The sequence below is a fragment of the Phoenix dactylifera genome, chromosome 7 (assembly GCF_051530095.1).
Source record: "Phoenix dactylifera cultivar Ajwa chromosome 7, Ajwa_hap1_PhDact_Kaust_v1.1, whole genome shotgun sequence".
NCBI lineage: Eukaryota > Viridiplantae > Streptophyta > Magnoliopsida > Arecales > Arecaceae > Phoenix > Phoenix dactylifera.
Window position 1 is genome coordinate 24,208,621 of NC_143196.1, and position 25,475 is coordinate 24,234,095.

The following is a 25,475-nucleotide window of genomic DNA, read 5'->3' on the forward strand; positions in this document are numbered from 1 at the left end:
GCACTCCATGCGATGCGGGTTATATGCTAGTACTATCAAAATTTCTAGATTTATAGGTCAAAGTCTTGATTAGAAACATGATAATTTTAAAAATACACCAATTATCCTGGATAAACACTAACATGTCGATCCCAAAAAGCAAAACCATCAATGTCAAACCTTTGATAATCGGGGATAGATAGCTCCTTAGTACCCAGGATTCTACCTTTCCACTACTTTCATCCCACTTAATGTAAGAAAATGGTTACTTATACATCATCGACAGAAAACAAACTCAAAAGGAGTAGTAATTTTTGTCTTTGAACAAACGAGTAACCATCACTTAAAATCATTTGTACCCTGCTGCTGTGTGATTACAAGATTAGTATAAAAAAATCCAAATATAAAAGAAGATTTCTCTCACCTTATCTCAATACTGTTTATATTCCTCAAGGATAACTTAAAGATGCCCTGAAATTGCTTATCCGATTTTCCAACTAGATCTAACCCATTTTACAATACTGGTGAGGTCGAACACAAGCTCACACGAAAAATAGTCGAAAGACAATGAACTTTTTTTTAATATTTTATTTTATTTTTTATGTCACCTATTTCAAACTAAGGATCCATGAATGAAGTTAAAAAAAAAGGAAACAGAAAAAACCTAGACAAGGGCTAGGCGACCACACCAATGCGCGAAGGATCACCCTTGGGGTGGTAGAAAACCTCTGGCCTGGGTGTCTCCTCTCCGTCCTCACGAGTTATAGATAGAGCCCTCCTCCGATCGCCAACCCCCTCAACTCGCCATTCCTCTCCTCTCCTCCCCGCGTCCTCCCCATTCTCCTCCATTTCTCTCCATTTCCCCTCTCTTGCGCTCGGTTTCTAGGGTTCGAATCGCGAGGGAGAGGGAGAGGGGGACGGCCATGGCGGAGCAGAAGAAACGGTGGACGTGGGAGTTGCCGGGCTTTGAACCCAGAGAGTCCTTCGAGCGCGACGATCCGGAGCCCCACCCCGTGGTCCGGAGGCTATCCGTCTCGCCGTCGTCCCTGGTGCAGCGCCCTGAGCTCCCGAAGCAGCCCCTCGCTGCCAAGTTCCAGAAGTTGAAGGACCAACTCAAGGTTTCGCCTTTCTTGTTCCTTCGTCCATTCTCGGTCTCTGAATCTTTCCTTTTCTTCTTCACTGCAGTAGTAAAAATGTGGATTTGACACTATACTGTTCTGTAAATTGGCCACTATTCAGCTGGAATGAGATCTATGATTCGGTAAAAATGAGAAAATGAGCGATTTTTATGCCTAAGATTATCTGAGCTTGTTTGGTGGCCTCTACTTTAGCAAGAACTCTATGTGTGTACACTTCGGTGCACTTTGATATACTTTGATACATAAAGTTTGTCATTCTGCTAAGAGCTCCTTATTGCACTACGAGTTTAAGTTTCACACGGATTCATAAAGTTGGTCATTTCTGCCAAGTTATATCTATCATGCTATGATTTCAAGGTTCCTAGCAAACATGTGTTGTGTAGCTTCAGAGTGGAAGTGGAGAATGGTAACAAATTGTTGAATGGTACAAGAAGACAGGAAGAAGAGACGCATGACTGGATGGGGATCTTGAAGGGTACTATATGGGGTTATTAAATTCGAGGACTTCTAAATTTCCAAATCAGTGTTGTATGATAGTTAGTGAATTGCTATACCAGAGAAGTGCATGACGAAGAGGACAGATGATAGTTGCAGTCTTAGATGGTGCTCTACGTTTGATTTTATAATTGTCCCATGCACTTCCTCTCTGCATTATATTCTTGGTTTTTCTTAAAGTTCATGATTTAATTGCTGTGTTGTGTCGCAGAAGGTTTGCTAGTTAAAGAACTAAACTGGAGGCTTTTCATGGAAGTCAAAAAATTTAGGCTACTTATTTAGCTCATCTCTTAGTGTAATAGCAAAACTTAACATTTATTAGATTGGTATAGACTTGTACATGGTTACTACTGTATAAGATGCCTTGATAATGGATTGCAGGAATGGGATTGAGAAGAAGTAATCTGAAAAGATAGGTGAGTGTCACTAACCAGGAAAACAAATCATCTTCCATGAAAGTTGAGCAAGCAAGTGAGGTAGTTGAAGCCTGCACAGTAGCTCAATGATATTGCTCACTCAGGGGAAGAACAGGAAAACAAGTGGCTTGCTTGATATCTTTCTTTTCTTGGTAAGAAACTCCCTCATATTAACACAAGGGATGGATACATGTTGTAGGGTAATTTTGCTGTATTGTTCAATCTTTTGGAAATGGAACTAGATGACACAATCTATCCCAATGTTGAAGAAATTCCTCCGTGCTCTTTGATGCGTCTAGAGTTGCTAGGATAAAAACTTTAGAAACTTTTATTGATAGAGGACACCTTCTTTTGTCTTGCACCAGGAGTTCATCTCTCCTAGCAGTTTTTCTGATATGAGAAGGTTTTTCTTTTCCTGCTGATGTCTTGATAAACAACGTTCCCCATTGAAGAAATTATCTTATTGGTGTCATTTCTTTATCAGATTAGCTTTCCTAGTGAAATTTTGGAGACCTATGAAATATTGACTCAACCATTGATGCCACTGACAAGTAAGCAACAGGAGATTGTTTTTTTTGCACACAGAAGGTCATGGCTGCTAACAGCTATCTTATGGGAGAATAAATACGAGATTAGTGGTTCTTATTTTCTATATTCATTGATGAGAGCCCCATTTGTGTTGAAAATGGTGGTGCAAGTGGTTCTTCACTTAGTTCATAAATGAAATTTTGAGCTGAAAAATTTAGTTCATATTGCTCCTTAGACATGAGGATAAAACTGTTTCCTACAGTTTTAATATAGTCACCATGCGGCTTGTCTTGAGTATTATTGCAGTATAACATGTTAACTTTATAGGGCAACCATATTGGGTTATGTGTTGAGTAGGTTAGTCCAACATGAAATAAATTATGGTGGCAATGCAATAAAAAAAGTTGTCCAATGCATGAGGCTCCCACTATTGTGGGGTCTGGGAAGGGTCAAATTTACGCAGCCTTATCCTCGCTTGCAGAGAGGCAGGATGGTGATGCAATCAGACATTAAATTCTTCAGGAAGATCTTTATATGGCCATCATTGCAATATAAGATTTTTGGAAAAACTGACTTAGTTAATTTTTTCAGGGATTGCAAAATTCCATTTTCTTGATCTTGTCCTAGATCCTACCTAGATTGATTCATTCTAGTTATCAAAATAAAACTAATGTATCTCGAACTTATCTGGATACTCTGATGGGGAACTGAGTTGGAAGAAGTTTTTGCACAACAAGTTCCTTTTCATGAACGATCATTCTATAGGGATCTTGCTTAGCTTGTCCATATTTAGTTAAGTGTATAGATAATATTGTGGTTTGTGGTGGAGCAAACTTAGGATATTCTTACTGAATATGATTTTTCAATTGATCTAAGGTCTATCCTCTCTACTGCTAAACTTGGCACCTTATGTCTGTTGCTGTAGAGCACCATAAAAACTACCCATTCTAGTTTGTTCTATGGTTCCAGTTTGTTTCTCTATTTCCCTTTGTTTGCGTGTGAATGGGAGAGTTATGGGGAAGCTCTAATAAGGTTCACAGATTGATGACATGTATGCATCATAAAGTTTGTAGTTTATTGGGAGGCTCTTTTCTCATCAATAATTCTTTTTAGTTTTTTCACATCAATATTTTTTTTTTAGTTTTTTCAATGAACATATACTTCCCTATTCAAAAAATTTGTTAAAGATTTATATCATATAAGATTATTAGTTGCTGAATTGATTTCTCAATATTCACAAAATGTTGCACTTCAAATATGTGGATGGTGTTGTTCTTATAAGGAGTGTTACTGAAGGAATAAAAAGATTGAAGAAGTTTCTGAGCAAATATTTATGCAGTTGAGACCTGTGAAATTGAACTACATTTTTGGGAGTTGGTGCAGCTAGGTCAACACGGGTTAGATCTTGCCAGTATAAATGTGACAGGTCTTAGGAAGAGAAAATGCTGGTGACCAAGCCTATGGCTATGCACCCTGCTACCAAGCTTACAATAGATCAATCTGAACTTATAGATAATCCGCAGGCCCCTTTTCTACCCCAACAGGTGGTAAACATGGGGGGACATCTCGAATTGGGCAAATGGCAAGTCACATGACCCTGATTTTCTACTTGTTTGCAATAATATAGATGAGAGGAAGAGGAATGGGGTCAATATCAAATGGTGTGAAGATTGGTTGGTAGATTGATTTATCTCATGGTCATGTGTCTAGAAATTGTTTCCCTTGTTAGTATGTTATTAAATACATAAAAGCTGGTGGGACTGTTTTATCATGGTTACTTTATTTGCATATTTTTGATATCTAAAAGGTGCTTCTAATCAGTTTGTTCAAAGATCATTAATAGATAGAAGATTTTTCTGATATTGATGGGGCAAGTTCTCTAATTGACAAGACTTAACTACAAGTTCTTCATTGAAAGAAATGTTATAAATTGGAGACTATGAAAAAAGATCCAATATATAAGAAGATAGATGTAGATTTTTGAGTTATGTCTCATCCATCATGTGAACTTATGCACCGAGGTGTCCATTTTCATAGTTAATTGCTATTGGAAGGTGTTTGGAAGTCATATTATTGCAGTGAGTTAGCGTAACATTTTGGTTAATAATCCAGTTTTTTTCAAAGAACAAATGCATTAGGGTGGATGATTAATTTTGTTAGGAACTAGTATTTGGCATGTGTGATACATTGCTGTTATACAAAGGGAGCATGTGATGGATGCTATGATCTCATTATTAAGATTGATTGGAGTAGATTTGCTATATATACATCCCATTTAATCTTATGAACTTTTTTTTGATAAGTCACTTAGAGTGATATGGCGGGATGTATATGTTAAAAAAATGATACACATAAAAGTTAAGAAAGGTACATGCCTGAGGTGTTAATCAGGGAGGTACGCGCATGCCTGTTTGTGGGCGCTTTTTGGAGGTCAAAGAGTCGGGATGAAGATGCGGAGACCATGGAGCTCTCTTATAAAATTAGAGATCAAGTGGGGCAAAAAATTAGTCACTCCTAAATCAGACTGCTGATCAAATGGCCAATAATTTCATGAAGGCCATTTGGATTGAGACAACTGGTTGACTGTTACTCCTAAATCAGACTGCTGATCAAGTGGTGCAGTAATGGAGGTCTACTAGTTAAGTTCATATAAATGCTGAGTTTAAGATGACAGTGTGCTTTTCAATCCATTTTCATGCATATGGGCCTCATCTATTACATTTGTTCTAGTTTCATAGCTCGAACATGTTATAGATCAATTAGTGCCCCTGCTGCTCAGGGCAATTTGGGGATTCGATAATATTCTTAATAGTATAAGGAAGTTCTGCACCCAATAATTCTTCCTCCCCATCTCTTCATCACTTTTTCCATTTTTCCTTCATCTACTTTCTACTCCCCTATACATGTTTGCCCTTTGATCCGTGGATATGAATCTCCATTCTCATCTTCTTTCTTATTTTTCTTTTAAGGGACCGTAGTTATTCCAATTTCTGCAGGACCATAAGCACAGGGTGGGTTGAATTCTTACTTTGATACAGAGTTAACATAATGCTTTTTATACGGGATCTTGTCTCTTTGCAAAGTACATTTAAGATTGAGAGAATTCCTTGGCTTAAGAGCAAGAAAATTGACTGAAAAGTTCAAGTTAGGAATATTAAGATAATTTTATAGATAATCAAAGGGGATCTTAATAACAGCACCTGTTGTGAAGAATGATTGTACAATTGCATGTGTGGATATATTATGAGGTAATATTTTTTAGCAATAGAACTTGCAGATCAAAGGACCATCTGTAAATCATTTGATGCCAGCTATTCAAATTTTTTGATGGAGAAATATTGTTGACAGGCTTCTGACTCTTATTAGGTTACAACCTAGAAACGGTATTTAGCTAGTGCCAAATGTAACATAGGGCTCATGATATATCCCTCATCAAATTTTCTTCACTTCTTCATGTTCCTAAATGGGTATGTTCTGTTGCTGGAGATCTGGAGCGAAGAACAAACTCTTCCCTGCTCCCTTGACCTTAATTAACTCCCATCCTACTAGCGCATTGTATCCAACCACACGGTGGCAAATCGATACAAGTAGCTAAAGATCTCGCATCCGACATCTCTGGCTGAATGGTTAGGCAACACTATGGCACCTGTGTCAAACTTATCAAAGAAAAGACTAGTGTTGCTTGCATCTTTTCTGAATAGGAGTTCCTCTTCTTCTATCTATCCAAATGTAGTGGCTGTCATGTGTGGTGATTCTGGCAGCTGTTTGGAACTACTCAACTGAGAGGAATTGATGGATGGAACACAATTATATGCATAGAACCTATTTATTCTGCTATATTCTTGAAGATGCTAAGAGAGCTATTAAGAGGCAGGCTAAATTTTTGATTTATTTACTGGTAATAGAGTCTGTATTTGTTGAACTCTTTCAAAGTTGGAATTGTGGCTTGGTGCCTAGGGAAAATAACAAAGCTATTTTATTGCTTAAGTATGGCAGAGGCTGACTAGAGCTAACTTAGATGGATCTGCTACCCTATGCAACCCTTGTGTGAGGGATTCCTAACGATTCTGAAGTGTTCATTTTATGTTTTTCTGGGGTCTCAAAAATTTATGACATGTTCACATCATGGTATTGATGGACATGCATATAGGCTAAAAGGATGTAAAAATTCAGGAGAGGCATACATGACTGGTTCAGATGTACAATGTCTGCGTTGTATTTGTGAAAATTCCAAAGTTTCTTGGATCCCAATTTCTTCTAAGCAAGCTTTCGAATTCTTCTGAATTTAAGGGATGATGTTTTGAGTCTCCTAAATCTTGAAAAGAGCAGAACTGGGGGCCAAAATGATGTGCGTTGTACCCTCTCAGGAGGCTAATACCCTGCATCCTTGTATTAATAGGCTTGAAGTCTGTATACTTTATATACACACATATATATATATATTTATTTATTTATTTATAGAGATAGAGAGAGGGAGAGCCAGACTTGGCTACACTCGAATGGATCTTCACTTAGATTCGGTCAGATGTGCATTAGACAACAAAGTTCCCTCATCAATGAATCGAGCCGTTGGATGTGATTCACTATATCTAACATGCTTACACATCAACAACCATGTGATTTGGAGAACTCTAGCCTATGCATCAAGTGATCAAAAAACATATATAATTTAATTTTCTTTAGAATATTCAATTTTTTGACCACGTGATGCATAGGCTAGAAGTCTCCAAATCATATGATTTTTGGTATGTGAGTAGTTTAGATGTAGTATATCACATCCAATGGCTCGAATTATCGATATGGGACCACCATCGTCCAATGTAGACTTGATCGGATTTGAGTGGCGATTCACTCGAGTGTAGCCAAGTCTAGCACGCTCTCTCTCTACACACACATATACATATACATATATGCATACACACATATACATGTACATAAATATACACACACATATAGATATTTTCATATATACATACACGCACACACGCTGCACACGCACACACGCTGCACACGCACACGCACACACACATATAGAGAGAGGGAGAGAGAGGGGGGGGGGGGGCTCCACTAGATGTCTTTTGTGGTTTCCTTACCCCCTAAAGTAGATATTCACAAAGAATAAAATATAATTGATGGTTTTGATGAATACTCTGCACTTGCATTTTTTCCCCTCCGAACCACCATGGAGCATGTTCAATAAGCCAACTCCTTTACTATTTGTGCCTCAAAATTAATGTTCGCAGTCTACACATATACATGTACATAAATATACACACACATATAGATATTTTCATATATACATACATGCACACACGCTGCACACACACACACACACATATAGAGAGAGGGAGAGAGGGGGGGGGGGGCTCCACTAGATGTCTTTTGTGGTTTCCTTACACCCTAAAGTAGATATTTACAAAGAATAAATTATAATTGATGGTTTTGATGAATACTCTGCACTTGCATTTTTTCCCCTCCGAACCACCATGGAGCATGTTGAATAAGCCAACTCCTTTACTATTTGTGCCTCAAAATTAATGTTCGCAGTCTTTATGAAGATAAGTATAAAATAATCCTGCTTTTATTATGTATGCAAAATTATACCTTATACAGAGTGTCATGCCTTGGTCTTTGTTCCTATATATGGATAAATCTAAATGTCATTGGAGCAAAGGTTAGATATCATCTGGCAAATAGAATTAATATTCACTCAACTGAAAAATGTGGCTAAAACATAGTTGGCTGTTGATTATTATTTTGCATCAAGAATTGTTTCATGCACAGGTGGTTTCTTTCTCCCTATATTTTTTTCTTGCTGATATGTGTACTTGTTATCTTCATGTGTTATGCAATCTCTTAAATTGGCCTGACAGCATGCTAGAGAGGACTACTTGGAGTTGAGACAGGAAGCGAGCGACCTAAGAGAATACTCGAATGCAAAACTTGATAGAGTTACTCGCTATCTGGGTGTTCTTTCTGACAGGGCTCACAAACTAGGTAAGGCGATTAAAACTACTGTTCCAATGCATTTACCTTCTGCATGCACATTTAGCATTGTGCTTGTTGGTCATCTTTCTATTTATTTGTGCTACATGAATACAAGTTTTCTTTTGTCTTTCTATTTCCCTATTTTTTTTTGTGTTACTTGTACCTCCATCTGTGATTGCACCCTTGGACAATGGTGGACAACATGCACTTTTTCTTTATGCAGCTGTATACAGTAACTAATCTTTTAAACTGTTTGTGTTGTGCTCATTTATATTTACTTGTCGGATAATGCTTCTGTGAAATATCACCTATTGGAATGCATGGTGTAAATTGTTTGGGTATCCCAGTGATGCTGCATGAAGTTGGTTGATTGTGAAGCTTAACCAGTTAGGATGATCATAGAAGTTTGAGGCTAGTCGCTATATTATGTTAACTCATCTTAAACCCATACCTTAAATGCACATTAATTACAAGATATGCAGAAAATCCTTGCATTTTTTCCTATGTATTGTTGTGGCTTTATGCAGTTGCTTTTTTGGCTATCTGAAAGGAAACAAAGCTGGTGAAAAATTTTGATCTAAGGATGTGCCAAACTATGCTCGAAAATAAAACTTTGATTCTTGTTAGAAACCATAAATTTCATTTTTCTTTTCCAATTTTCGGACCTTTAACAAAATGCTTTCTTCGATTTTTACACTTCATCTTAATCTTTTTGATTTACAAGCCCCTTAAGCTTTATAATGTTCTACTCATTATTTAATTAGATTTATCACCTAGAACATTTTTGCAAAAGAGTTTGAGGAGGATGAGGGCTGGAGCTGTTGGGAAGACACAGGGGTTTCATGAAGTTCCCTTTTTGATTTTTCTTAAATGCTTTTGGGGCACTCTGAAGCACGTGGTTTTTTTTCTGATGATTTTAAACAGCTATAGATGTTTAAAGACGATAAAGAATACTAGATTTGTGTGCTTGACTGCTTTTGTGTGTATATAAATAATGCTTCCTCCAAATGAAGTTTGGAGGAAATAGTCAGCTGTAGAGCTATGAAGCCTTTTGAATGCTGTATACAAGATCCTGAGCTAGGTGCTTGCTTGCACAAAGGATAGGGTTATATGCATGAAGCATTGGCTCTTCTCCAAAAGCGATATATAGCATTATGCATGGTTGGCTGTACTCCCGGTTCGATGTATACCAAACTGAATTAATGGAGAATTGGGATGGCTTGTCTTGTTGGCTTGGTAAATAGGCCGAACAAAATTAAAAAGGCCCATGGTTAGCCCATTGCCCATTTCATTAAATAGGTCGAACCTAATCCCCCTCGGTTTGTGCCTGTTGATTAAATAGCCGTACCACACCCTCAGTTCGTGATCACCCTCCCTCCTGGCTTGCGTGAGAGGAGCACACCCTGTGCTCCCGTCCCGGCATTGAAACCTTACTTGTTTGCCATCATTGTCCTACCATGGATCCCTTAGGCCCTTCGCGCCCCCCCTCCCTCTCTCTCCCTTGTGCGGCCCTTTGAAACCCTTGCCTCCATTGTCGACACCCCCCTCCTCCTCCTCCTTTCGGCCTTTCTTTTGCTCCCCATCCTTTTTTGGCTACGACTGCCGGACTTGGGAGATCAACCAGGTGAGTCCCTCCTCCCCTCTCTCTCCCTTGCTCTCCCTCCCTCTCCTTCCTTTTCTCGCTCTCCTTCTCCTTGTCCCTCCTTCCTCTCCGGCCCTCTCCCTCTCCTTCCCCAGGGTTCTAGTATGCCATGGTTCGATAAGGTACAGACCGGTATTGCACCCTATGGTTGCCGGCCGGCACATTTGTCGATACTGTATAAATTTTAGATAATTTTAAGGAAGCTGGAGTTCCTTGCAAGTTTTTTTTTTGAGATGCCATATGATAAGACCATCTAATATTTCTTGTTATGAAATTTGATGGCTTTCTGAGGTATTAATTCAGATAACTTTATATTCTGCGACTTTAGTTAAAGTTCATGCTACTCATTGTGGGTTTACTATTGGTTCATTTGCTAATTAACTAGCTATTAGTAGGGTTATTTTATTTTTTCTTTCTGTTAAGATTGATTGTTGAATGTCTAGAACATATTGTATCCACCAACAAGCAGATCTCAAATCTCATTATGACTTGAAAGTAGGGTCTATACAACTACCATCAGTTTGTCGATAATAAAATTATACCATATAATGGGAATATGGGGCAGCAACTGAGCATGAAGTTTTCAATATACTAGTGATGTGGAATAACCTATGGATGGCCACTATGCGTCAGTGAACCTCAAGATCAAGGAAACTAGGGTATTGTATGATTATGGTATTGGCTGCCCCATTTTTGGAAAATGGGGCATAACTGAAGGATTATGGACGGTCAAGGGGTTACTTAAACTTGCCCTATAAAATAGTGAGTCCCTAGGGGTTCTAGAAACTTTAATATGGAGGTTTCATAGCAATAGAGAAGGGGTCTGATCAAGATCCGCGAAATCAATACAGAGAATTGTACTGATACATTACTGGTTCGGTATGATATGATCGGTACGATATGGACTGAAACAAGCTTCCAACACCTTCCAACACCTTTTTCCTCGCTCCAGCCATCATATCGTCTGAAATCTGGCGACAGGATTGGTATCAACATATGGGCAGTTTTGCTTGGTTTGGACTGGTATGTACTAATTTCATATGCTGAACTGAACCTAAGTATTGTATTGGTAACTTACTGGTATGGTGTGATATGGTCAGTATGGAGCTGTGCGGATGACCATGGGTCAGATGTTAAGCTATAATGATATTTAGAAGACTTTTTGTGCAGATATCTTAATGTGAGAGTTAGAAATATTAAGCAAGCTAGAGCTTGGCATGTGCAATGCACATGAGAGGTAGTCTGATTGTGATCCTTTATGTTCTTTGTTCTTATTCTTTTTAATGGTTGATTTTTTGATAAATACGTTGGGAGGTCTACTTCTCTTGTTTTGTCCCTCAGAGTAAGAACTGAACCATGTAAGTTATGGTTATTTAGGATAGGAATTGTTATAGAAGTGTGAAGATCAAGAAATGTGAAATGGAATAACTGAGAGCCTCATGAATAGAGAGGCACTTAGGAGATTCTGTTTATTTTAGATTCATAGAGAATAGTCCATCTTGGGGTAAAAGGATGAGCTAGGCTTCGATTAGAATCTTGAAGTTGGTTATTTGATAAAGAAGCTGTTGATCAATGGCCCAAATAAAATTATGTTTTCAGATTAATTTAGTCAACACGAAAGTAATTATGTGCTTGATATCAATTTAAGAGGGGATTATTGCTGTGGAAAATTAATGGATGCCACTTTACAACAAGTAACACAAATTGGTTGATCCAGGTACCAATTTGGTTTCCAAGTTGATTAGGCGTTGCTTATAATTTGTTTCTGTGGTAATTGACTTTAATGAATCCTAGTCTAATAATAACGCTAAATCAAACTTGTACCTTTGGGCTATATGAACCAGTATTGATATAAATTGGGATTATGGTTTATCTTGACCGAGATTGATAGTTGGAAAATTTTGAAAGAGTTGAGACTTGTTATCTCAGCTGGCATAGAATAAGTAATGCATCAACATATCAATTGGCAAGTATAATTAAAATAAGATTAACTAGGAAGCACTTGACAAGATTCCTCCTCCTGACTTTCGCCCTCTCACTTCTACTCCCTTATCCCTTAACCAACCAATCAACTGACCTCTTTGCCTGCACCTTTACTAGCCACCGCCATCTCTTTGGCAATTGCCACTAGCCATTTCTTTCTATTCCTCCATGAATAGCCTTTTTTTTCCTTTAACTTCCTCTATGCATCTTTACTCTCACTATCTGTGGCCCTTACCTTCTCTTCTAGATTGATCAAGCGCATTGGCCCCTTCCCATGAGTCTAATGCCTAGATTAGGCCACTAGTCACCACCCAGGGCCCTTGACTTTTGGACTTGGTTTTCGTCATTTAGTGGTAAACCGACATTTAAAGCAAGTTTTGCAATTTGGGTACTAGCCCTAGGAGATTGATATGATATGGTTCGTATCGAACCGAACCATACCTATACACCATAAATATATGTTATTGTTTTTTGTTTTCAAGGTTTTTAAGCTTCCTTTGTTTAATTTTGAGTGAAGAATAGGGTATTTTGAGTTCATTTGTGATGTTTAAATGTACTTTAATTTTGTACATTACATGCCTAAAGGAGGACATAGCTATATATGCATGTTAAATTCACTAAGTATAACATTTTCAATGTAAAAGACATATATTAAAAATTGGAAATGCAATATATATGCATCTTGTCAATTCCAAGTCGATTGTCGATGTCCCTTATAAAAGTCTTGGTCACGCTCATAATTGGGTCCTGTGACTTCAGTCTTAGTATTGTGCTCACCTTGGATCTTAGAAGCTTGTATGTATTAGATAGCCATTTTGATAGTGCTGTTTTGACTGGTATAGTTGCAAAAATTGGACAAATGACCGACCATGGTCTTATCTAAAGTTTGACTGAGCTTGGGGAGGATAGTACCCACTTGAACATGTTGCATATCCACATGGGTCATAACTTGGTACGGAAGGATATGATTTAGTATAGGATGATGATCCTAAGTACCAAGGAGATCTTGATATGTCCAAGATTGCTCTCTCTTCTATTGCTTCTCTCTTACCTTGAAATAGAGGGAGAAAAGGGGACTGGATCCTTTTCTCCTCAATTATTGAGGCCTCGAACCGATTTGGGGTGCTTCTGCCCGATAAGGACCATTTCATAGGGTTTGGAAAAAATTGCGTACGGACCATGAACCATTCCGGTTCACAGTTGGTATAGTATGATACCGAGTGAATTGTTCGGTACGATATTACATACCTTGGTTTAAAGTACCATTACCTTATGTGTATAGTATAGTCCGGTACACTACCATACCTACACAAGGTACCCTGTTGTTGTCGACACAATGGGAGCCAGTTGTTATACAATGTGTTAATACAGTATGGTATCGAAGGATGTATTGGTATTGGTACCTTAATTGTACTGCATGGTAAGTATGGACAAGGTATACAATACCAAATCGAGGCCCCTAGTATAGTCGGTAACATATGATATCAACCACGAACCTGAATGGTTCATGGTTTCAGTACATGTTTGTGCCTGAATTGGTGCGGATTGGTTCTTACGCTGAACAGCTGGGAAATGCCCGATTCTGAGTGGTTCGTCCCTTAAAGGCGTCGCATTGGTTTGGGGCATCAATTGTAGAGGGAGAGCGACCTTGATGCCTTTTTCTCCCTGGATTCAAGGTAAGAGAGGAGAAAGAGGAGAAGACCAAGATAGGGAGAGAGTGAAAGGGTAAGTAGGAGGTTCGATCCAGATACTTCTCTTTTCCTTTTCTTTCTTCTATTACATGCCATAAATGGGAACATCTTGCCAAAATTTTGTATTGTGGTATGATTTCGTGATATATCCTAGTCTTAGATGTACACAATGGTACAACTTTTTTAGATTTTTGATAATTATTTTATTTTTATTAAAAATATTTTTTTTTATAAAAAGATAGTAGAAAATAAAGGAGATGTTAGATTTAAAAAATTAGCATCATGCTCGTGGTTTAGCATTGCTATCTGCTATCTTATTTTTTGATAGAAATTTGTTTGATTTTTGGTATACTGATTGCTTCTAAAATAATACTAGATTAATTAGGTTACTAGTGTTTAATATGGACTTAAAGTATATGTAGTACCCCCTATCAGTGGTTACATTAGTTAGAATTAAAATTTACTTTTTGATTTTATTTAAATTAGATATTACTTAGATGTTAGTCACCCATTATAATGTCTTTGATTTATGAATATTGCACAGTAATATTATAAGTTATCAACACCATAGACCAAAGGGTATAGGGAGGATGAAGGTACATTCTTAGAGAGGGGTGTAGCCACCAGTAAGAAAAACTTTATCCAAGACTCCAAGTACTATTCTACATCGGGGGTTGTTTGGGGCTTTATAGTTTAAGTTGCACTAGAACTCGAGTCATTTGTCAACTTAAGTTATAGTATTTGACTTATAAGAAAGCTTACTTGTGTTTGGAGGAGAGTCTTGTGAAAAGAGGGGCGAAATGGGAAGGATGGGAAAAAGAGGGGGTGTCGCCGTAGCCCATGGGTGGGGAGGAGGTAGAGGCGGAAGGGTTCGGGTAGAGGTGTGAGAGGGGCAATGTAGGAGGTCTTCTACGGTGCCGGGGGATGGGGCTAGCCAGATTGATGTAGGAACGGCCGCTAGATCCATAGCTAACTTGCTTCCAAGACTCGTTCATGGATGACCACCAATACTCGCGAAGGACTAGACGGTCGTCGGGTTACAACAATACTCATGTCCATGATGTCTTATTTTGGAGCAAAGGCAGGGTAGTGTCGGGAGGCGGCCATGATCATTGATAATTGTTGATTTTGGTGGGAGAGGTGGTTCGTAAAGGGATTAGGGTGGGTGGCAGCATGCTTGATGGACGGACACGCACGACGAGGAGGGCAAAGACATGCACGATGGATGTGTGGAGATGGGCTTTGCTTTTCTTTCAAATGGATAGAGAGGACTCCTACACCTATGGGAAGAGGGGGGGGGGGGGGGGGTGTAACAAGACTCAATCCATTAGAGGCGAGATGTCGGTGAGATAGGCTAGGAAGAGGTTTGGTGGTGCACGCTAGGGAGATTCGGCGGGAGGTGAACTTAGGATGGGGCGTCGAAGAGGAGGGAGATGATGACATGGGTTATGTACTAAGGCTTTGATTGAGATAGAACAAAAAGATTTTTTTTTTTTTAAATTAAGATACTATACGTGCGTTTAAGCAACTTGTCTTGCAGCCATTTTGATTGTGAGTCGACCTATTGAGTTGCAAATCGAAGAGCAACTCGAGTTACTATGTAATTTGAGTTGTAGGCTTCCAAATAGGTGGGCTGGCCTGTAGTCGTAACTTAAGCTACATGCAGCCATGACTCTGAATAGCCCCTAGATCTTGTGAAGCGATGTGTTAACACAAATTGGGGGCGGATGGACAATGTCAGTATTTATCTTTGTAGCTGAATGGTGCTTTCATTGTAGTGGGACAACCCTATACTCGAGGAAATATGCAATCATGATCCTCTTGCAAATAGTCTCGATTATCGGGTGCAAGCGCAATTGGTTGATCATTGCATTGATCCACAACAAAAAAAATGTTTGACTTAGAAGAGATGAAATGCATTGGTCTATGCACGCTCAACTCAACCTATAGCTGAGGTTCAAATGTCTTTAGCAAGAAGTTGATTTGAAGTATTGGAACCCACTCTACAATGATTTTATATATGATGAGGGTTTGATGATAGGTTGGCTTGGAGGTCAGCAAGCCAAGCTAGAGCTTGATGAGTCATGATCATCCCCTAGGCTAGTTGCTCTTATAGTCAAGCAGAGAACTGGGCAGATCGACACATGCCATATCCATAGGTAGCCGATGCCCACCAACAGTAGCCATTACAAAGTTCAAGGAGAAGCCATTCAAGGTTACCATTTGGTTCAAAAACGGAGACATCAGATTGGAGAAGTGATGGATGTTGAGGAGATATCACCACTGCTAGTCAGGGAGCAGAGGTAGTAAGGGAGGCACAACCAGTCAGGGTAGTTTGCCTATTCGAGCCAACCAAGAGAGTCAGGGTGGTTGATTGAGCAAGAGTAAGAAGTCGGTGCCTCAAACATAGACTTAGGGATAGCAAAAGAAAAGAAGGCGGATCCATTGGAGAGAGTGGAGGAGCCAATTCATAGTGATTGAGACTATTGATCCTTCTATGACAGATTGCCTAGTTCATTTCATGTTATGATCAATGATGACAACTCTTCGAATGATCATGTATCCAATGGCCAAGGGTGGACACAATGATCAGGGTGTTGGTGGCACATAATTCCCCTTGCTTACTCCATTCGCTTATGAGTCCCAGTTTGAGTATGCGATGCAGGATGGAGACCACATGCATAAGGCTGGAGAGGACAATATAGAATGCAGGCGGAGGGGTCCTAAACGTGGTGGATGTGATACCAATCTAGCTGATGAGGAGGTGGTGCATCTAGGGAGAATCTCGGATGTATCAGTACCCCCTTGGCACTCAGGATTAGAGGTGGAATCAGGTCGGGTTGGATATATGATAGATTCAAAATATGTCAACTTGAACCCGACTTGTTTCTTGAATGGGTCTAAAATCGAAATCGAAACTTAACCAAATAGGTAACCTAACCCAACATATAATGAGTTGAGTCAAGTTAGACCGGTTCAATGGTTAAGCAGTGCCACCACTACTTAGGATGATTATCTATACTGGATCATATACTCTTGGGCTGAGTTATGACCCATATTGTTATGCACGTTTGAATCTTTGTGTTCGAGTTGCTATCATCCTTCCTAGCCTAAATTAGACTAGCGATTAGACCTTGCTCGTTCCTTTTTAGATTTTTGTGATTGTGCTTCATGAAGCAGCAACATTAGCATGGCAGTTTAGTAGAGACATGTTATCGGGATCCTTGGTGGGCGTAATACCAAGGTTGAAGTCAAGTCTTAGGGCTCAATTACCAACATAATCAAGATGTGTATGAGGGACTGACAATTGACTTGGAATTTGACAGATGCTTGTATGTTCCATTTCCATTTTTTTTAATATAAGTATTTTACATTTTCAATGTTATACTTAGTTAATTTAACTTGTCTTATATAGTCAAGATATTTTCTAGGCATGTAATATAAAAAAAATTAAAGTATATTACATTTAAATATCAAAATGAACTTACAAGGTCCTATTTTCCACTCAAAATTAGATAAAGAATGTTCAATAACCCTGGAAAAAAAAACCATAAAAATGTATTTTTGTTGTGTAGCGGTATGGTTTGGTATGGTGTGGTATGGAAATGCTACCAAACTGTATGCTGTCCATTACCAAGACTGTAAACTTGCACACAAGTACTTGAATCCATGCATGGAATCTAAATGCAAATGTAAAAAGGGAGGAGGGTGGAATGGAGGGAAAGCTGAGGGAGTGGGCTGAACTGAGAGATAGGAAAATAGAGGGAGGAGGTAGTCTGAAACTGCAGCTAATGGTGTACTTAGATCCATGGGTAAAACCCTTGAATATAAAACTATTGAGGGAGAGGAGGGTGCAGTGGAGGAAAAGCTGAGGGAGGGGGCTGAACTGGGAGTTTGGGAAAGTAGAGGGAGAAGACAGACTGAAAGTGTGGCTGATGGTTTCAAGATGTCGGTGATGGTGAGTGAGTTGAGGGTGTCTAAGTTTTTGCCTTTGGAGGGAGGCTGATCATATGAGCAGCTGATAACCACCTGCTGTCAAACATAAAAAATCTTTAAAAAACTATAAGAAACCAATTTTTAATATCTTGGCGAGTATATTGATATGGTACCAGCTGACATTTCTAGGTATATTGGCTTATATCAGCTGAGATAATATAGGCCAATTTTTTCATACCTTACTGGCGAGCGGCTGAGACCTTTACAAACCAAGATCTCATCCAAGATGGAAATCCTTGTGAGGTTTGGCTGCATTCTTGTGCTTCATGAGTTTACCATTTTTGCCTTCAGATGGTTATTGCATTAGCCAGATTAAACTATCACTTCAGTCTCAAGTTGTCATTGGTTCATTATGTTTCCTTGTTGCAAATGATTTAGATTTGCTGCCTTCTTCTATTTTCTGGCGCTATAATAGTAATGTCTCCAGTTTTTGGGATACAAGCATTGAAGTGGTGATTGCTTTATAGATAGTTCTTTAGCTATTAAATGGCCTGTTGTTCTGAAGTTCTATATTAAGCTAACGGTTTACTTCCCTCTTACTTGCAGATCAAGCTGCTCTTGAAACTGAGGCCAGAATTAGTCCTTTGATCAATGAGAAGAAAAAGTTGTTCAATGACTTGTTAACTGCCAAAGGTACTAATATATCTGTAAGCCTTCGATTGCATATATTGGAGAATGTGCCATTTCTTCTTTGTTTTTGATGGTTGAAATTTGTTTCATTGCTCTCACTGTCTCTTTCTTCTGGATCTGGCTTTCTGTTGTGGATGCAACATCTCAATTTCAGGAAATGTGAAGGTATTTTGTCGTGCAAGACCACTATTTGAAGATGAGGGCCCATCTATAGTTGAGTTTCCCGACGATTTTACCATCCGTGTAAACACTGGTGATGATTCTCTTACCAATCCCAAGAAGGATTATGAATTTGATAGGGTTTATGGGCCCCATGTTGGACAAGGTAAGAATCAGTTGCAATATTCTACTCTTGAGATGGTCACTTCTACTCCTTTTTTTCTGTCTTTTGTTAAAATTATATAGATGTCTCTTACTCTAGGCAATATTACTGTGCATTCTGTTTATCTGGCTTCTTGTAGCTGATTCCGTGATACAAACACTTTCAGGGGAAATTTTTCATGATGTTCAACCATTTGTACTGTCAGCCTTGGATGGATACAATGTTTCTGTATTTGCATATGGACAAAGTCGTTCCGGAAAAACACATACAATGGTTCCTCTCATACTCTACTGCCCTTCTTTTGATTTTTTCTCTTAGTCTTAGTTTTTTTCTTTTTCCACCTAATTTTTTTCTTTTCTGAACCTATGCACTTCTTAATTTTCATTATCCTTGCCTGGATTCGGTTGTGGTCCTTTTATTACTTGGATTTGGTTGTATACTCTTGTTAGCTCATGTCTATTTTGCTTTATGTCTTGGTTGATCCTGTTGCATTATTCCGAAGTTTTTGTTTGTGTGCAATTTGTTTGGAGCTTGTTTGGTGAAAGATGCAATTATGATCCATAAGACAAATTATGTTGGCTCTTTTAAATGTTGATAATGCTAAAATTTTGAGCAAAAAAAATTCATGGACTTTGGGCATACTCTTCCTTTCTTACAATTCTTATGTGAAAATATTGAAAAAAAATCATATGTTCTTATTGTTTCTTTTAATATTTGTTTTATTGTATCATCCTTTCTGTAATATATAATTGTCTAGTATTTTACATTTTTACCTTTACTACTTCAATGTAGAGTCCATGGTCTGCTGTGCCGGTACCGGAACCGGATCGGTTGCCCGTCTGCATGGGTCGGTACAGGCTTACGCCGTGCCGTGCCGTGCCTGTACCGGCACAATAGAGGAGACGGGGGAGGAAAAGAGAGAGAGAAAGGGGAGAGAGGGAGGCCGACGCCTGGGCAGGAGGCGGGGCCGTGGCTGGGTCTCATGTTTCATTTGAAATAGGGGTCTGGCCGCTTTTTAATTTTGTGGCTCGAGCGTCGGCCTCCGACGGCCCTCTGCCACCTTCCGCCGGCCTCCCTTCCTCTTCCTCTCCCTCCCTTTGCTTGCTCTCTTTTCCTCTTTTTCCTTCTCCTTCTCTCCCTCCGACAACGGATTCGTTTCCGTTGCTAGAACCGTCCCAGTCCGCCGCTGGGACGATTCAGTATGATAGAAATCATACGGTTTGGGACGGTTCCGCCAACCCTGGTAGCGTCTATTCATTTTTCTCTAGTTAGATTTTTTAAATAAATAAATAGTAGTTACACCACTATATTTTGATATTTGGCTCATATACCGAATTGAACCTTGGTATTAGTACGACATCTTATCAGTACTGTATGGTTGGTATGGGGCACTAGGCAGACCTTGGTTGGTAGTAAGTCTATGTATAAGATATGGGCTTAGCGCTAATCCTTCATGCGAGCCAATTTGCCTATTGCGATTGAAATTGCACTTATACTCCGCCACTGCATAATAATTGAATACCCTAGCATATATGTCCTTGGTGGTTTTTCATTATATTGTATATGTACTCTCGTGGTGCCGACTTGAAAGCATCATCCCATAATCCCAACTTATGCCATGCTCTTGCTCCTGCTTTTTCCTCTCTAGATTCATTTCTGCAAATGTAACGAACACGTCATGCATTTTTATATAAATTCATAATTACTTAATTAATTATTTAAAATTGCTGAATTTACAATTTAATACAAAAAATCATTGAATTATTTCAGAAAATACTTCTATATTATTTGTACACGATACTTAATTTTTATAATTTTATATTTTCAATATTTATTAATTAATCTTTATATAATAAATTGAAATTTAATTATTAAATATATAGAAAATTAATTATAATTCAAATTAATGTAGAACCCTACTAGATGTGTCCATATTTATTTTTGTTTAAATCGAACATTATTTGAATAATTATTTAAAAATTAAAGAATTTATGTTGTAATGCAAAAAATAGCTAAATTACTTCAGAAAATGCTTCTACATTATCTATACATGCTACATTTTTTAATGAGTTTTATAATTTTGAAATATTTTTTGATTAATTTTTAGTTAATAAATATCTAAAAAATTAATTTTAATTCCAGTTAGTGTAGCACCCTTAGTAGGGTGCTACATATATTGTTTTAGCTGATGGGTATGCGCAAATCACCATTTAATTTGGAATTTTATTTGAATTGGGGCTTAGATTTGTGCAACCCAAATTTAAATAAATTGCTACTAAATTGATTTAGCAAGTAGCATGCATGCCTCAAACATGCTACCAATTCTACAGAATTTTTTGAACATTATTTTATTTATTATTTTTTAATCCAAAAATATATGTTTAATCTAAAAATTTATATGATTAATGAGAAATCGTGGTTTCTTTGGTATTACTTAGAGCATCCTTTGATCTATAATATATCATGCCATCTTGCCAAAAGATAAAAATTTTGCATGATTTCCTCTCATTTTCCCTATTTTTGGCCTATTTTGAGCCTCAAAATGGTAAAAAATGAGAGAGGGAGAGACGAAGTTTTAAAGGAGGGAGGGATTATACCTTGATATTGGCTTCAATCTTGCAAGAATGTGGTGTGTTCTCCTCTTCTTGCTGAAATTAAAAAAAAAAAATAGAGAGGAAGAAGCAGAGAAGGCAAAGAAGGCCTTCTCAGCCTCTCCTCTATTGTTGGGATAGGATGGGCACCGAACCGAGCAAGGCTGGGCAACTCTACTCAGTTTGGGTCTGTTCAGGCCGGTTCGGAGCTTGTACTAACCCGATATGCTGTCTTGTCCCTATTTTGACCTAGTACGGGTTGGTATGCCCCAAATCGGGTGTTTCGAGACGAGACGGCCAATCTTGGCCAAGGCCTATGTTGGTCCAAGGTGCTTACCATATAATACCAAATGTACTGTATCAAACCAGTAACGTATTAGTATCGTTCCCAGTATTGTTTTTACAAACCTTGGATGGTGCCGGCATCAAAAGTAAGATGTGGTATCATATGTTGGTATGGTACAAGGGAGTGGACTAATACTGCTAGTCTGCTATCTTATTGGTCCGATACCACATGACAAGTTTAGAGTGGTTCTATATGATGCTTTAATCCATGCTTTCCCCCTTTTCACTATATTTTTGTATCAATTGCCTAAGAGAAGAGATAGCTTGCATTGTTGACCTTTTTAGGCATGCATCAAATTTTTTTCTGAGAGACTATTGCCATTTTTTCATAGTGTTTATTTAGTTGTCCCTTTCCTATGACGCCATAGAGAGACTCAAGTTTAACTCCTTGATAACCATAGTATTCTGTATACCACCTTCATTATTATTTTTTATTTCAAAATCTTATTAAATAAGTAAGCAAGCCATGTTAACGAGAATCTTTCATAATTTTCCAAATCTCAACATGTATTTCATATACATCCTTTTCATAGCTACCTTCAATTTTATAAATAGTGCAAAATAAAAATAGACACTTCCCTTATCATGCTTCTTTGTGAAGATCTTTTTAGCAGAATTCTCTTTTAATTTCATTATCTTCACCAATATCCTGTCATCGTTACTTTTAATATATCCTACCTGATCAATATCCTTAGGTTTCCTCTCCTTACTTTTGTTGCTCCATAAATTTCAGTCTCATGCTCCTTTGAACCCAATTGGTCATATAAATTATTGTGTGCTACATATTGAAGCTTACTTTACATTTCTGTATCTTTTTTAGGCTCTTAACCTTTCAATATCTTTCAGTATGATTTGTGTCTTTCCATTGCTTAAAGCAAGTCTATTTTATCTTAATTGCATCTTGGACATTAATATTCGACTACCAAGTATCATTATGTTCATATCTTTTGCTCTTCTCTCTCCAAGAATATCTTTAGCTACTCTTTTGATACAATCGACAATCTGCTCCTACATTTTATTTGGCTCCGTACTTGAGTTCCAAATTTCCTCCTTTGATAATTTGCTCTTGAAAGGTTTTATATATGCTTCTTTTAAATTCCACCATCTTATCAGTAGGTATTTATTTATTTTTTTCTTCTTTTATTTAGTATATACATTTGAAACTACAAGTCTATGTTGTGCGATTATGCTTTTTGTCACGCCCCAGATCTGAAGTCGTGAGATGGGGACATGGCAACTACCGCATGCTCATAGGCACTTCCTTGCAAGCATGCAAGGCTTCCATCATGATATCATAAATAACATAGCGAAATAAAATTAGAGTAACTAAAATCCAAATTTTAATAATTAATAAATCCAAGAAATATCCAATATTTTTGTTCACTAGTCTTACATTAAATATTCTTTGAACACTAAATCAAAATAAGAAACCTATAAAAATGTTTCCAATATTAAACTACAAAACTAATATTAGTGCTAGATATGTCGATACGTTCTGCTCTTGCCTCTAATTACACGTTTATAATAGTATCCTATTAGTGACTAATTTTTTGAATCTATGAAGAAAAAAGAAACCAAATATAAGCTCAACAATCCAGTAAGTAATGAATACCTTAACTAGATAATCCATCTAGTAAATTAAATATTTTTTTTGATAATAAGCATATAAACAAAATCATTATAGTTTAATAAATAAATTTAGAATATCCAGTATTGTCAAATATTCCTAAATTCAATTTAAAATATAATGTTTTGAAGTAACAACCTTTTTGACTATAACCATATTATCCTTATGGTAGGGTCTAAAGTACTTTTAATCCCTATGAAGTAGACCCATAGTACCGCACTTGACCCCTGTGGATTTGGTCCATGGTATCACACTTAACTCCTGCAGAGTGGGTCCGTAGTACCGCATTTAACCTCTGTGGAGTAGATCCATAGTAATATTAACCCCTATTGGAGTAGATCCCTATGAAGTAGATCCATAGCATTCAAGTCTCAGAATAGTCAAAGTACCAATATTAACCCCTATTGATGGTGTTCAAAACATAGTTAGGCTGGGAGTCTAAATCCAAAACGTACCAGATCTCTTTATAGCATAACATGTATACGTATTTCCATATAAGAATTATAAAAGGCATGCATAAAACTTGGTAGTAAAAATATTACTTCCTGAACTACAAATTTATTTTCTATTTGAAACATAGTGCGGTAAAATTCATAAATTGCACGCAAATCAATTTGTAATTTATTTGATGCCAAAAATTGATATAAAAAAATTAATTGAAATATCGAGTTCAGGTGGATCATTACTTACCTTAGGAGCACAATTAGCAGATAAATCCGACTAATTCTGAAAATTTCCTTCAAAACCTAATATCCAAAATTATTTTTTTATCAAAATATGGCCATGATAAATTCTAAAATAAAACTCTAAATCCTCAATTCCCCTAGAATCTAGACTAACCTAATAATTACTTGATATTGATATTCAGTACGCCGAAATAACTTCGTACCGTATCATACCGATACAGTGCTAAGGACACCGGTACGGGGTTCGGTATCGAGACCGCGAGGCATGCATATGATCCTAAGCCTGCATGGAAATTGATCAACCTAAAAATCAAGTATATTATTTATTCAAAATAGTGTACATTTTAATTACTTTATTATGCTCATAGTTTTCAGATTAATATTTTTATGTCCCCGAAATGCATCATTCAAAATTTAAATTATTGTATTATAGAGAATTTTAATTATCTGATTTTTTATTGTGATTTATTGTACATCTTAAATAGCATATTTTTCAGTTTACAGAAATTAGTCATATATTATATTATACAAACATAACAGCCAATAATCTGAAAATTGATATATAGATCTCCAGAAAAATATTTTTCAGAAATTTTTGACCAGAACTCTATTTTATAGAAATACAAAAAGTATGATATTTTGAAATTTAGTTTACTTTGATTTATTGCACAAAAATTAATATGCATAATTTGTTATATCCAGAAATTAACTTTTTGAAATATAATATGCAGAAATCTTAAAAAAAAACTTCGCACAAATCCAGAAAACTAATTTTTAGAAAATTAAGACAGATGAGAAATTCTATTATTTAGAAATTTTGAAGCTACATACTATATGCCAATTCCCCGTAAATTAATTTTCAGAAAATTAAAACAGATGCAGAAATTCTAATATTCAGAAATTCTGAAACTCAATACTATATGCAGAAATTTGGCTATACATTTTAATTAATATTAAAAATATATAAAACTTTGCTTCTAGAACTCCAAGGACCGAATTGATATTGACTGTCTTCAAGACGTTCTAATTCATGAATTGCTAACCTCTGAAGTGAACTGCAGGAGGGCGTGTTCATGGCTATGAAGCACAAGAAATCTCCCAGCTTTGTATAGGGGTGCCCACGCTCTTCTACAGCTCAAGATATAAAAGCTTAGTATATAAATCCATCTGACTGCCCACTTATACAAGCACTCTAATTTCCTTTCAAGATTCCTATGAACTCTCTCATAAAGCCTTTATATTGACTCAGTCACATGCTCAAAAGGATTCATTTTCAAACTCAAACACCCCCCATGAAAAGCAGGAGATGGGTTGTTCTCCAAGTTGACTGACATTGTAGACTAAAGAACCCTGCCGCTCCATGTTTATCTCATGGTACATAAACTATTATGGCTGCTCCATAAAAATTCCTGCAACT

The 25,475-nt window shown here is 37.4% G+C and overlaps 1 protein-coding gene across 4 annotated transcripts in view; it reads left to right on the forward strand.

Annotated features, from left to right (window-relative positions):
* Positions 1-607: 607 nt before the first annotated feature.
* Positions 608-25,475, forward strand: part of LOC103718693 (kinesin-like protein KIN-14L) — a 70,766-nt gene continuing 45,898 nt past the window's right edge. The window contains exons 1-6 of one of the 4 annotated variants that reach the window (XM_088701338.2): positions 958-1,097; positions 1,995-2,181; positions 8,431-8,554; positions 18,404-18,490; positions 18,642-18,812; positions 18,976-19,082. In XM_088701338.2, the coding sequence (XP_088557464.2) occupies positions 2,116-2,181; positions 8,431-8,554; positions 18,404-18,490; positions 18,642-18,812; positions 18,976-19,082 (555 nt within the window). In that variant the 5' untranslated portion in view covers positions 958-1,097; positions 1,995-2,115. Of the gene's footprint in view, positions 1,098-1,994; positions 2,182-8,430; positions 8,555-18,403; positions 18,491-18,641; positions 18,813-18,975; positions 19,083-25,119; positions 25,433-25,475 lie in introns of those variants that run through there. The other 3 variants (XM_008807623.5, XM_026809108.4, XM_039127356.3) reach the window with 3 other exon arrangements.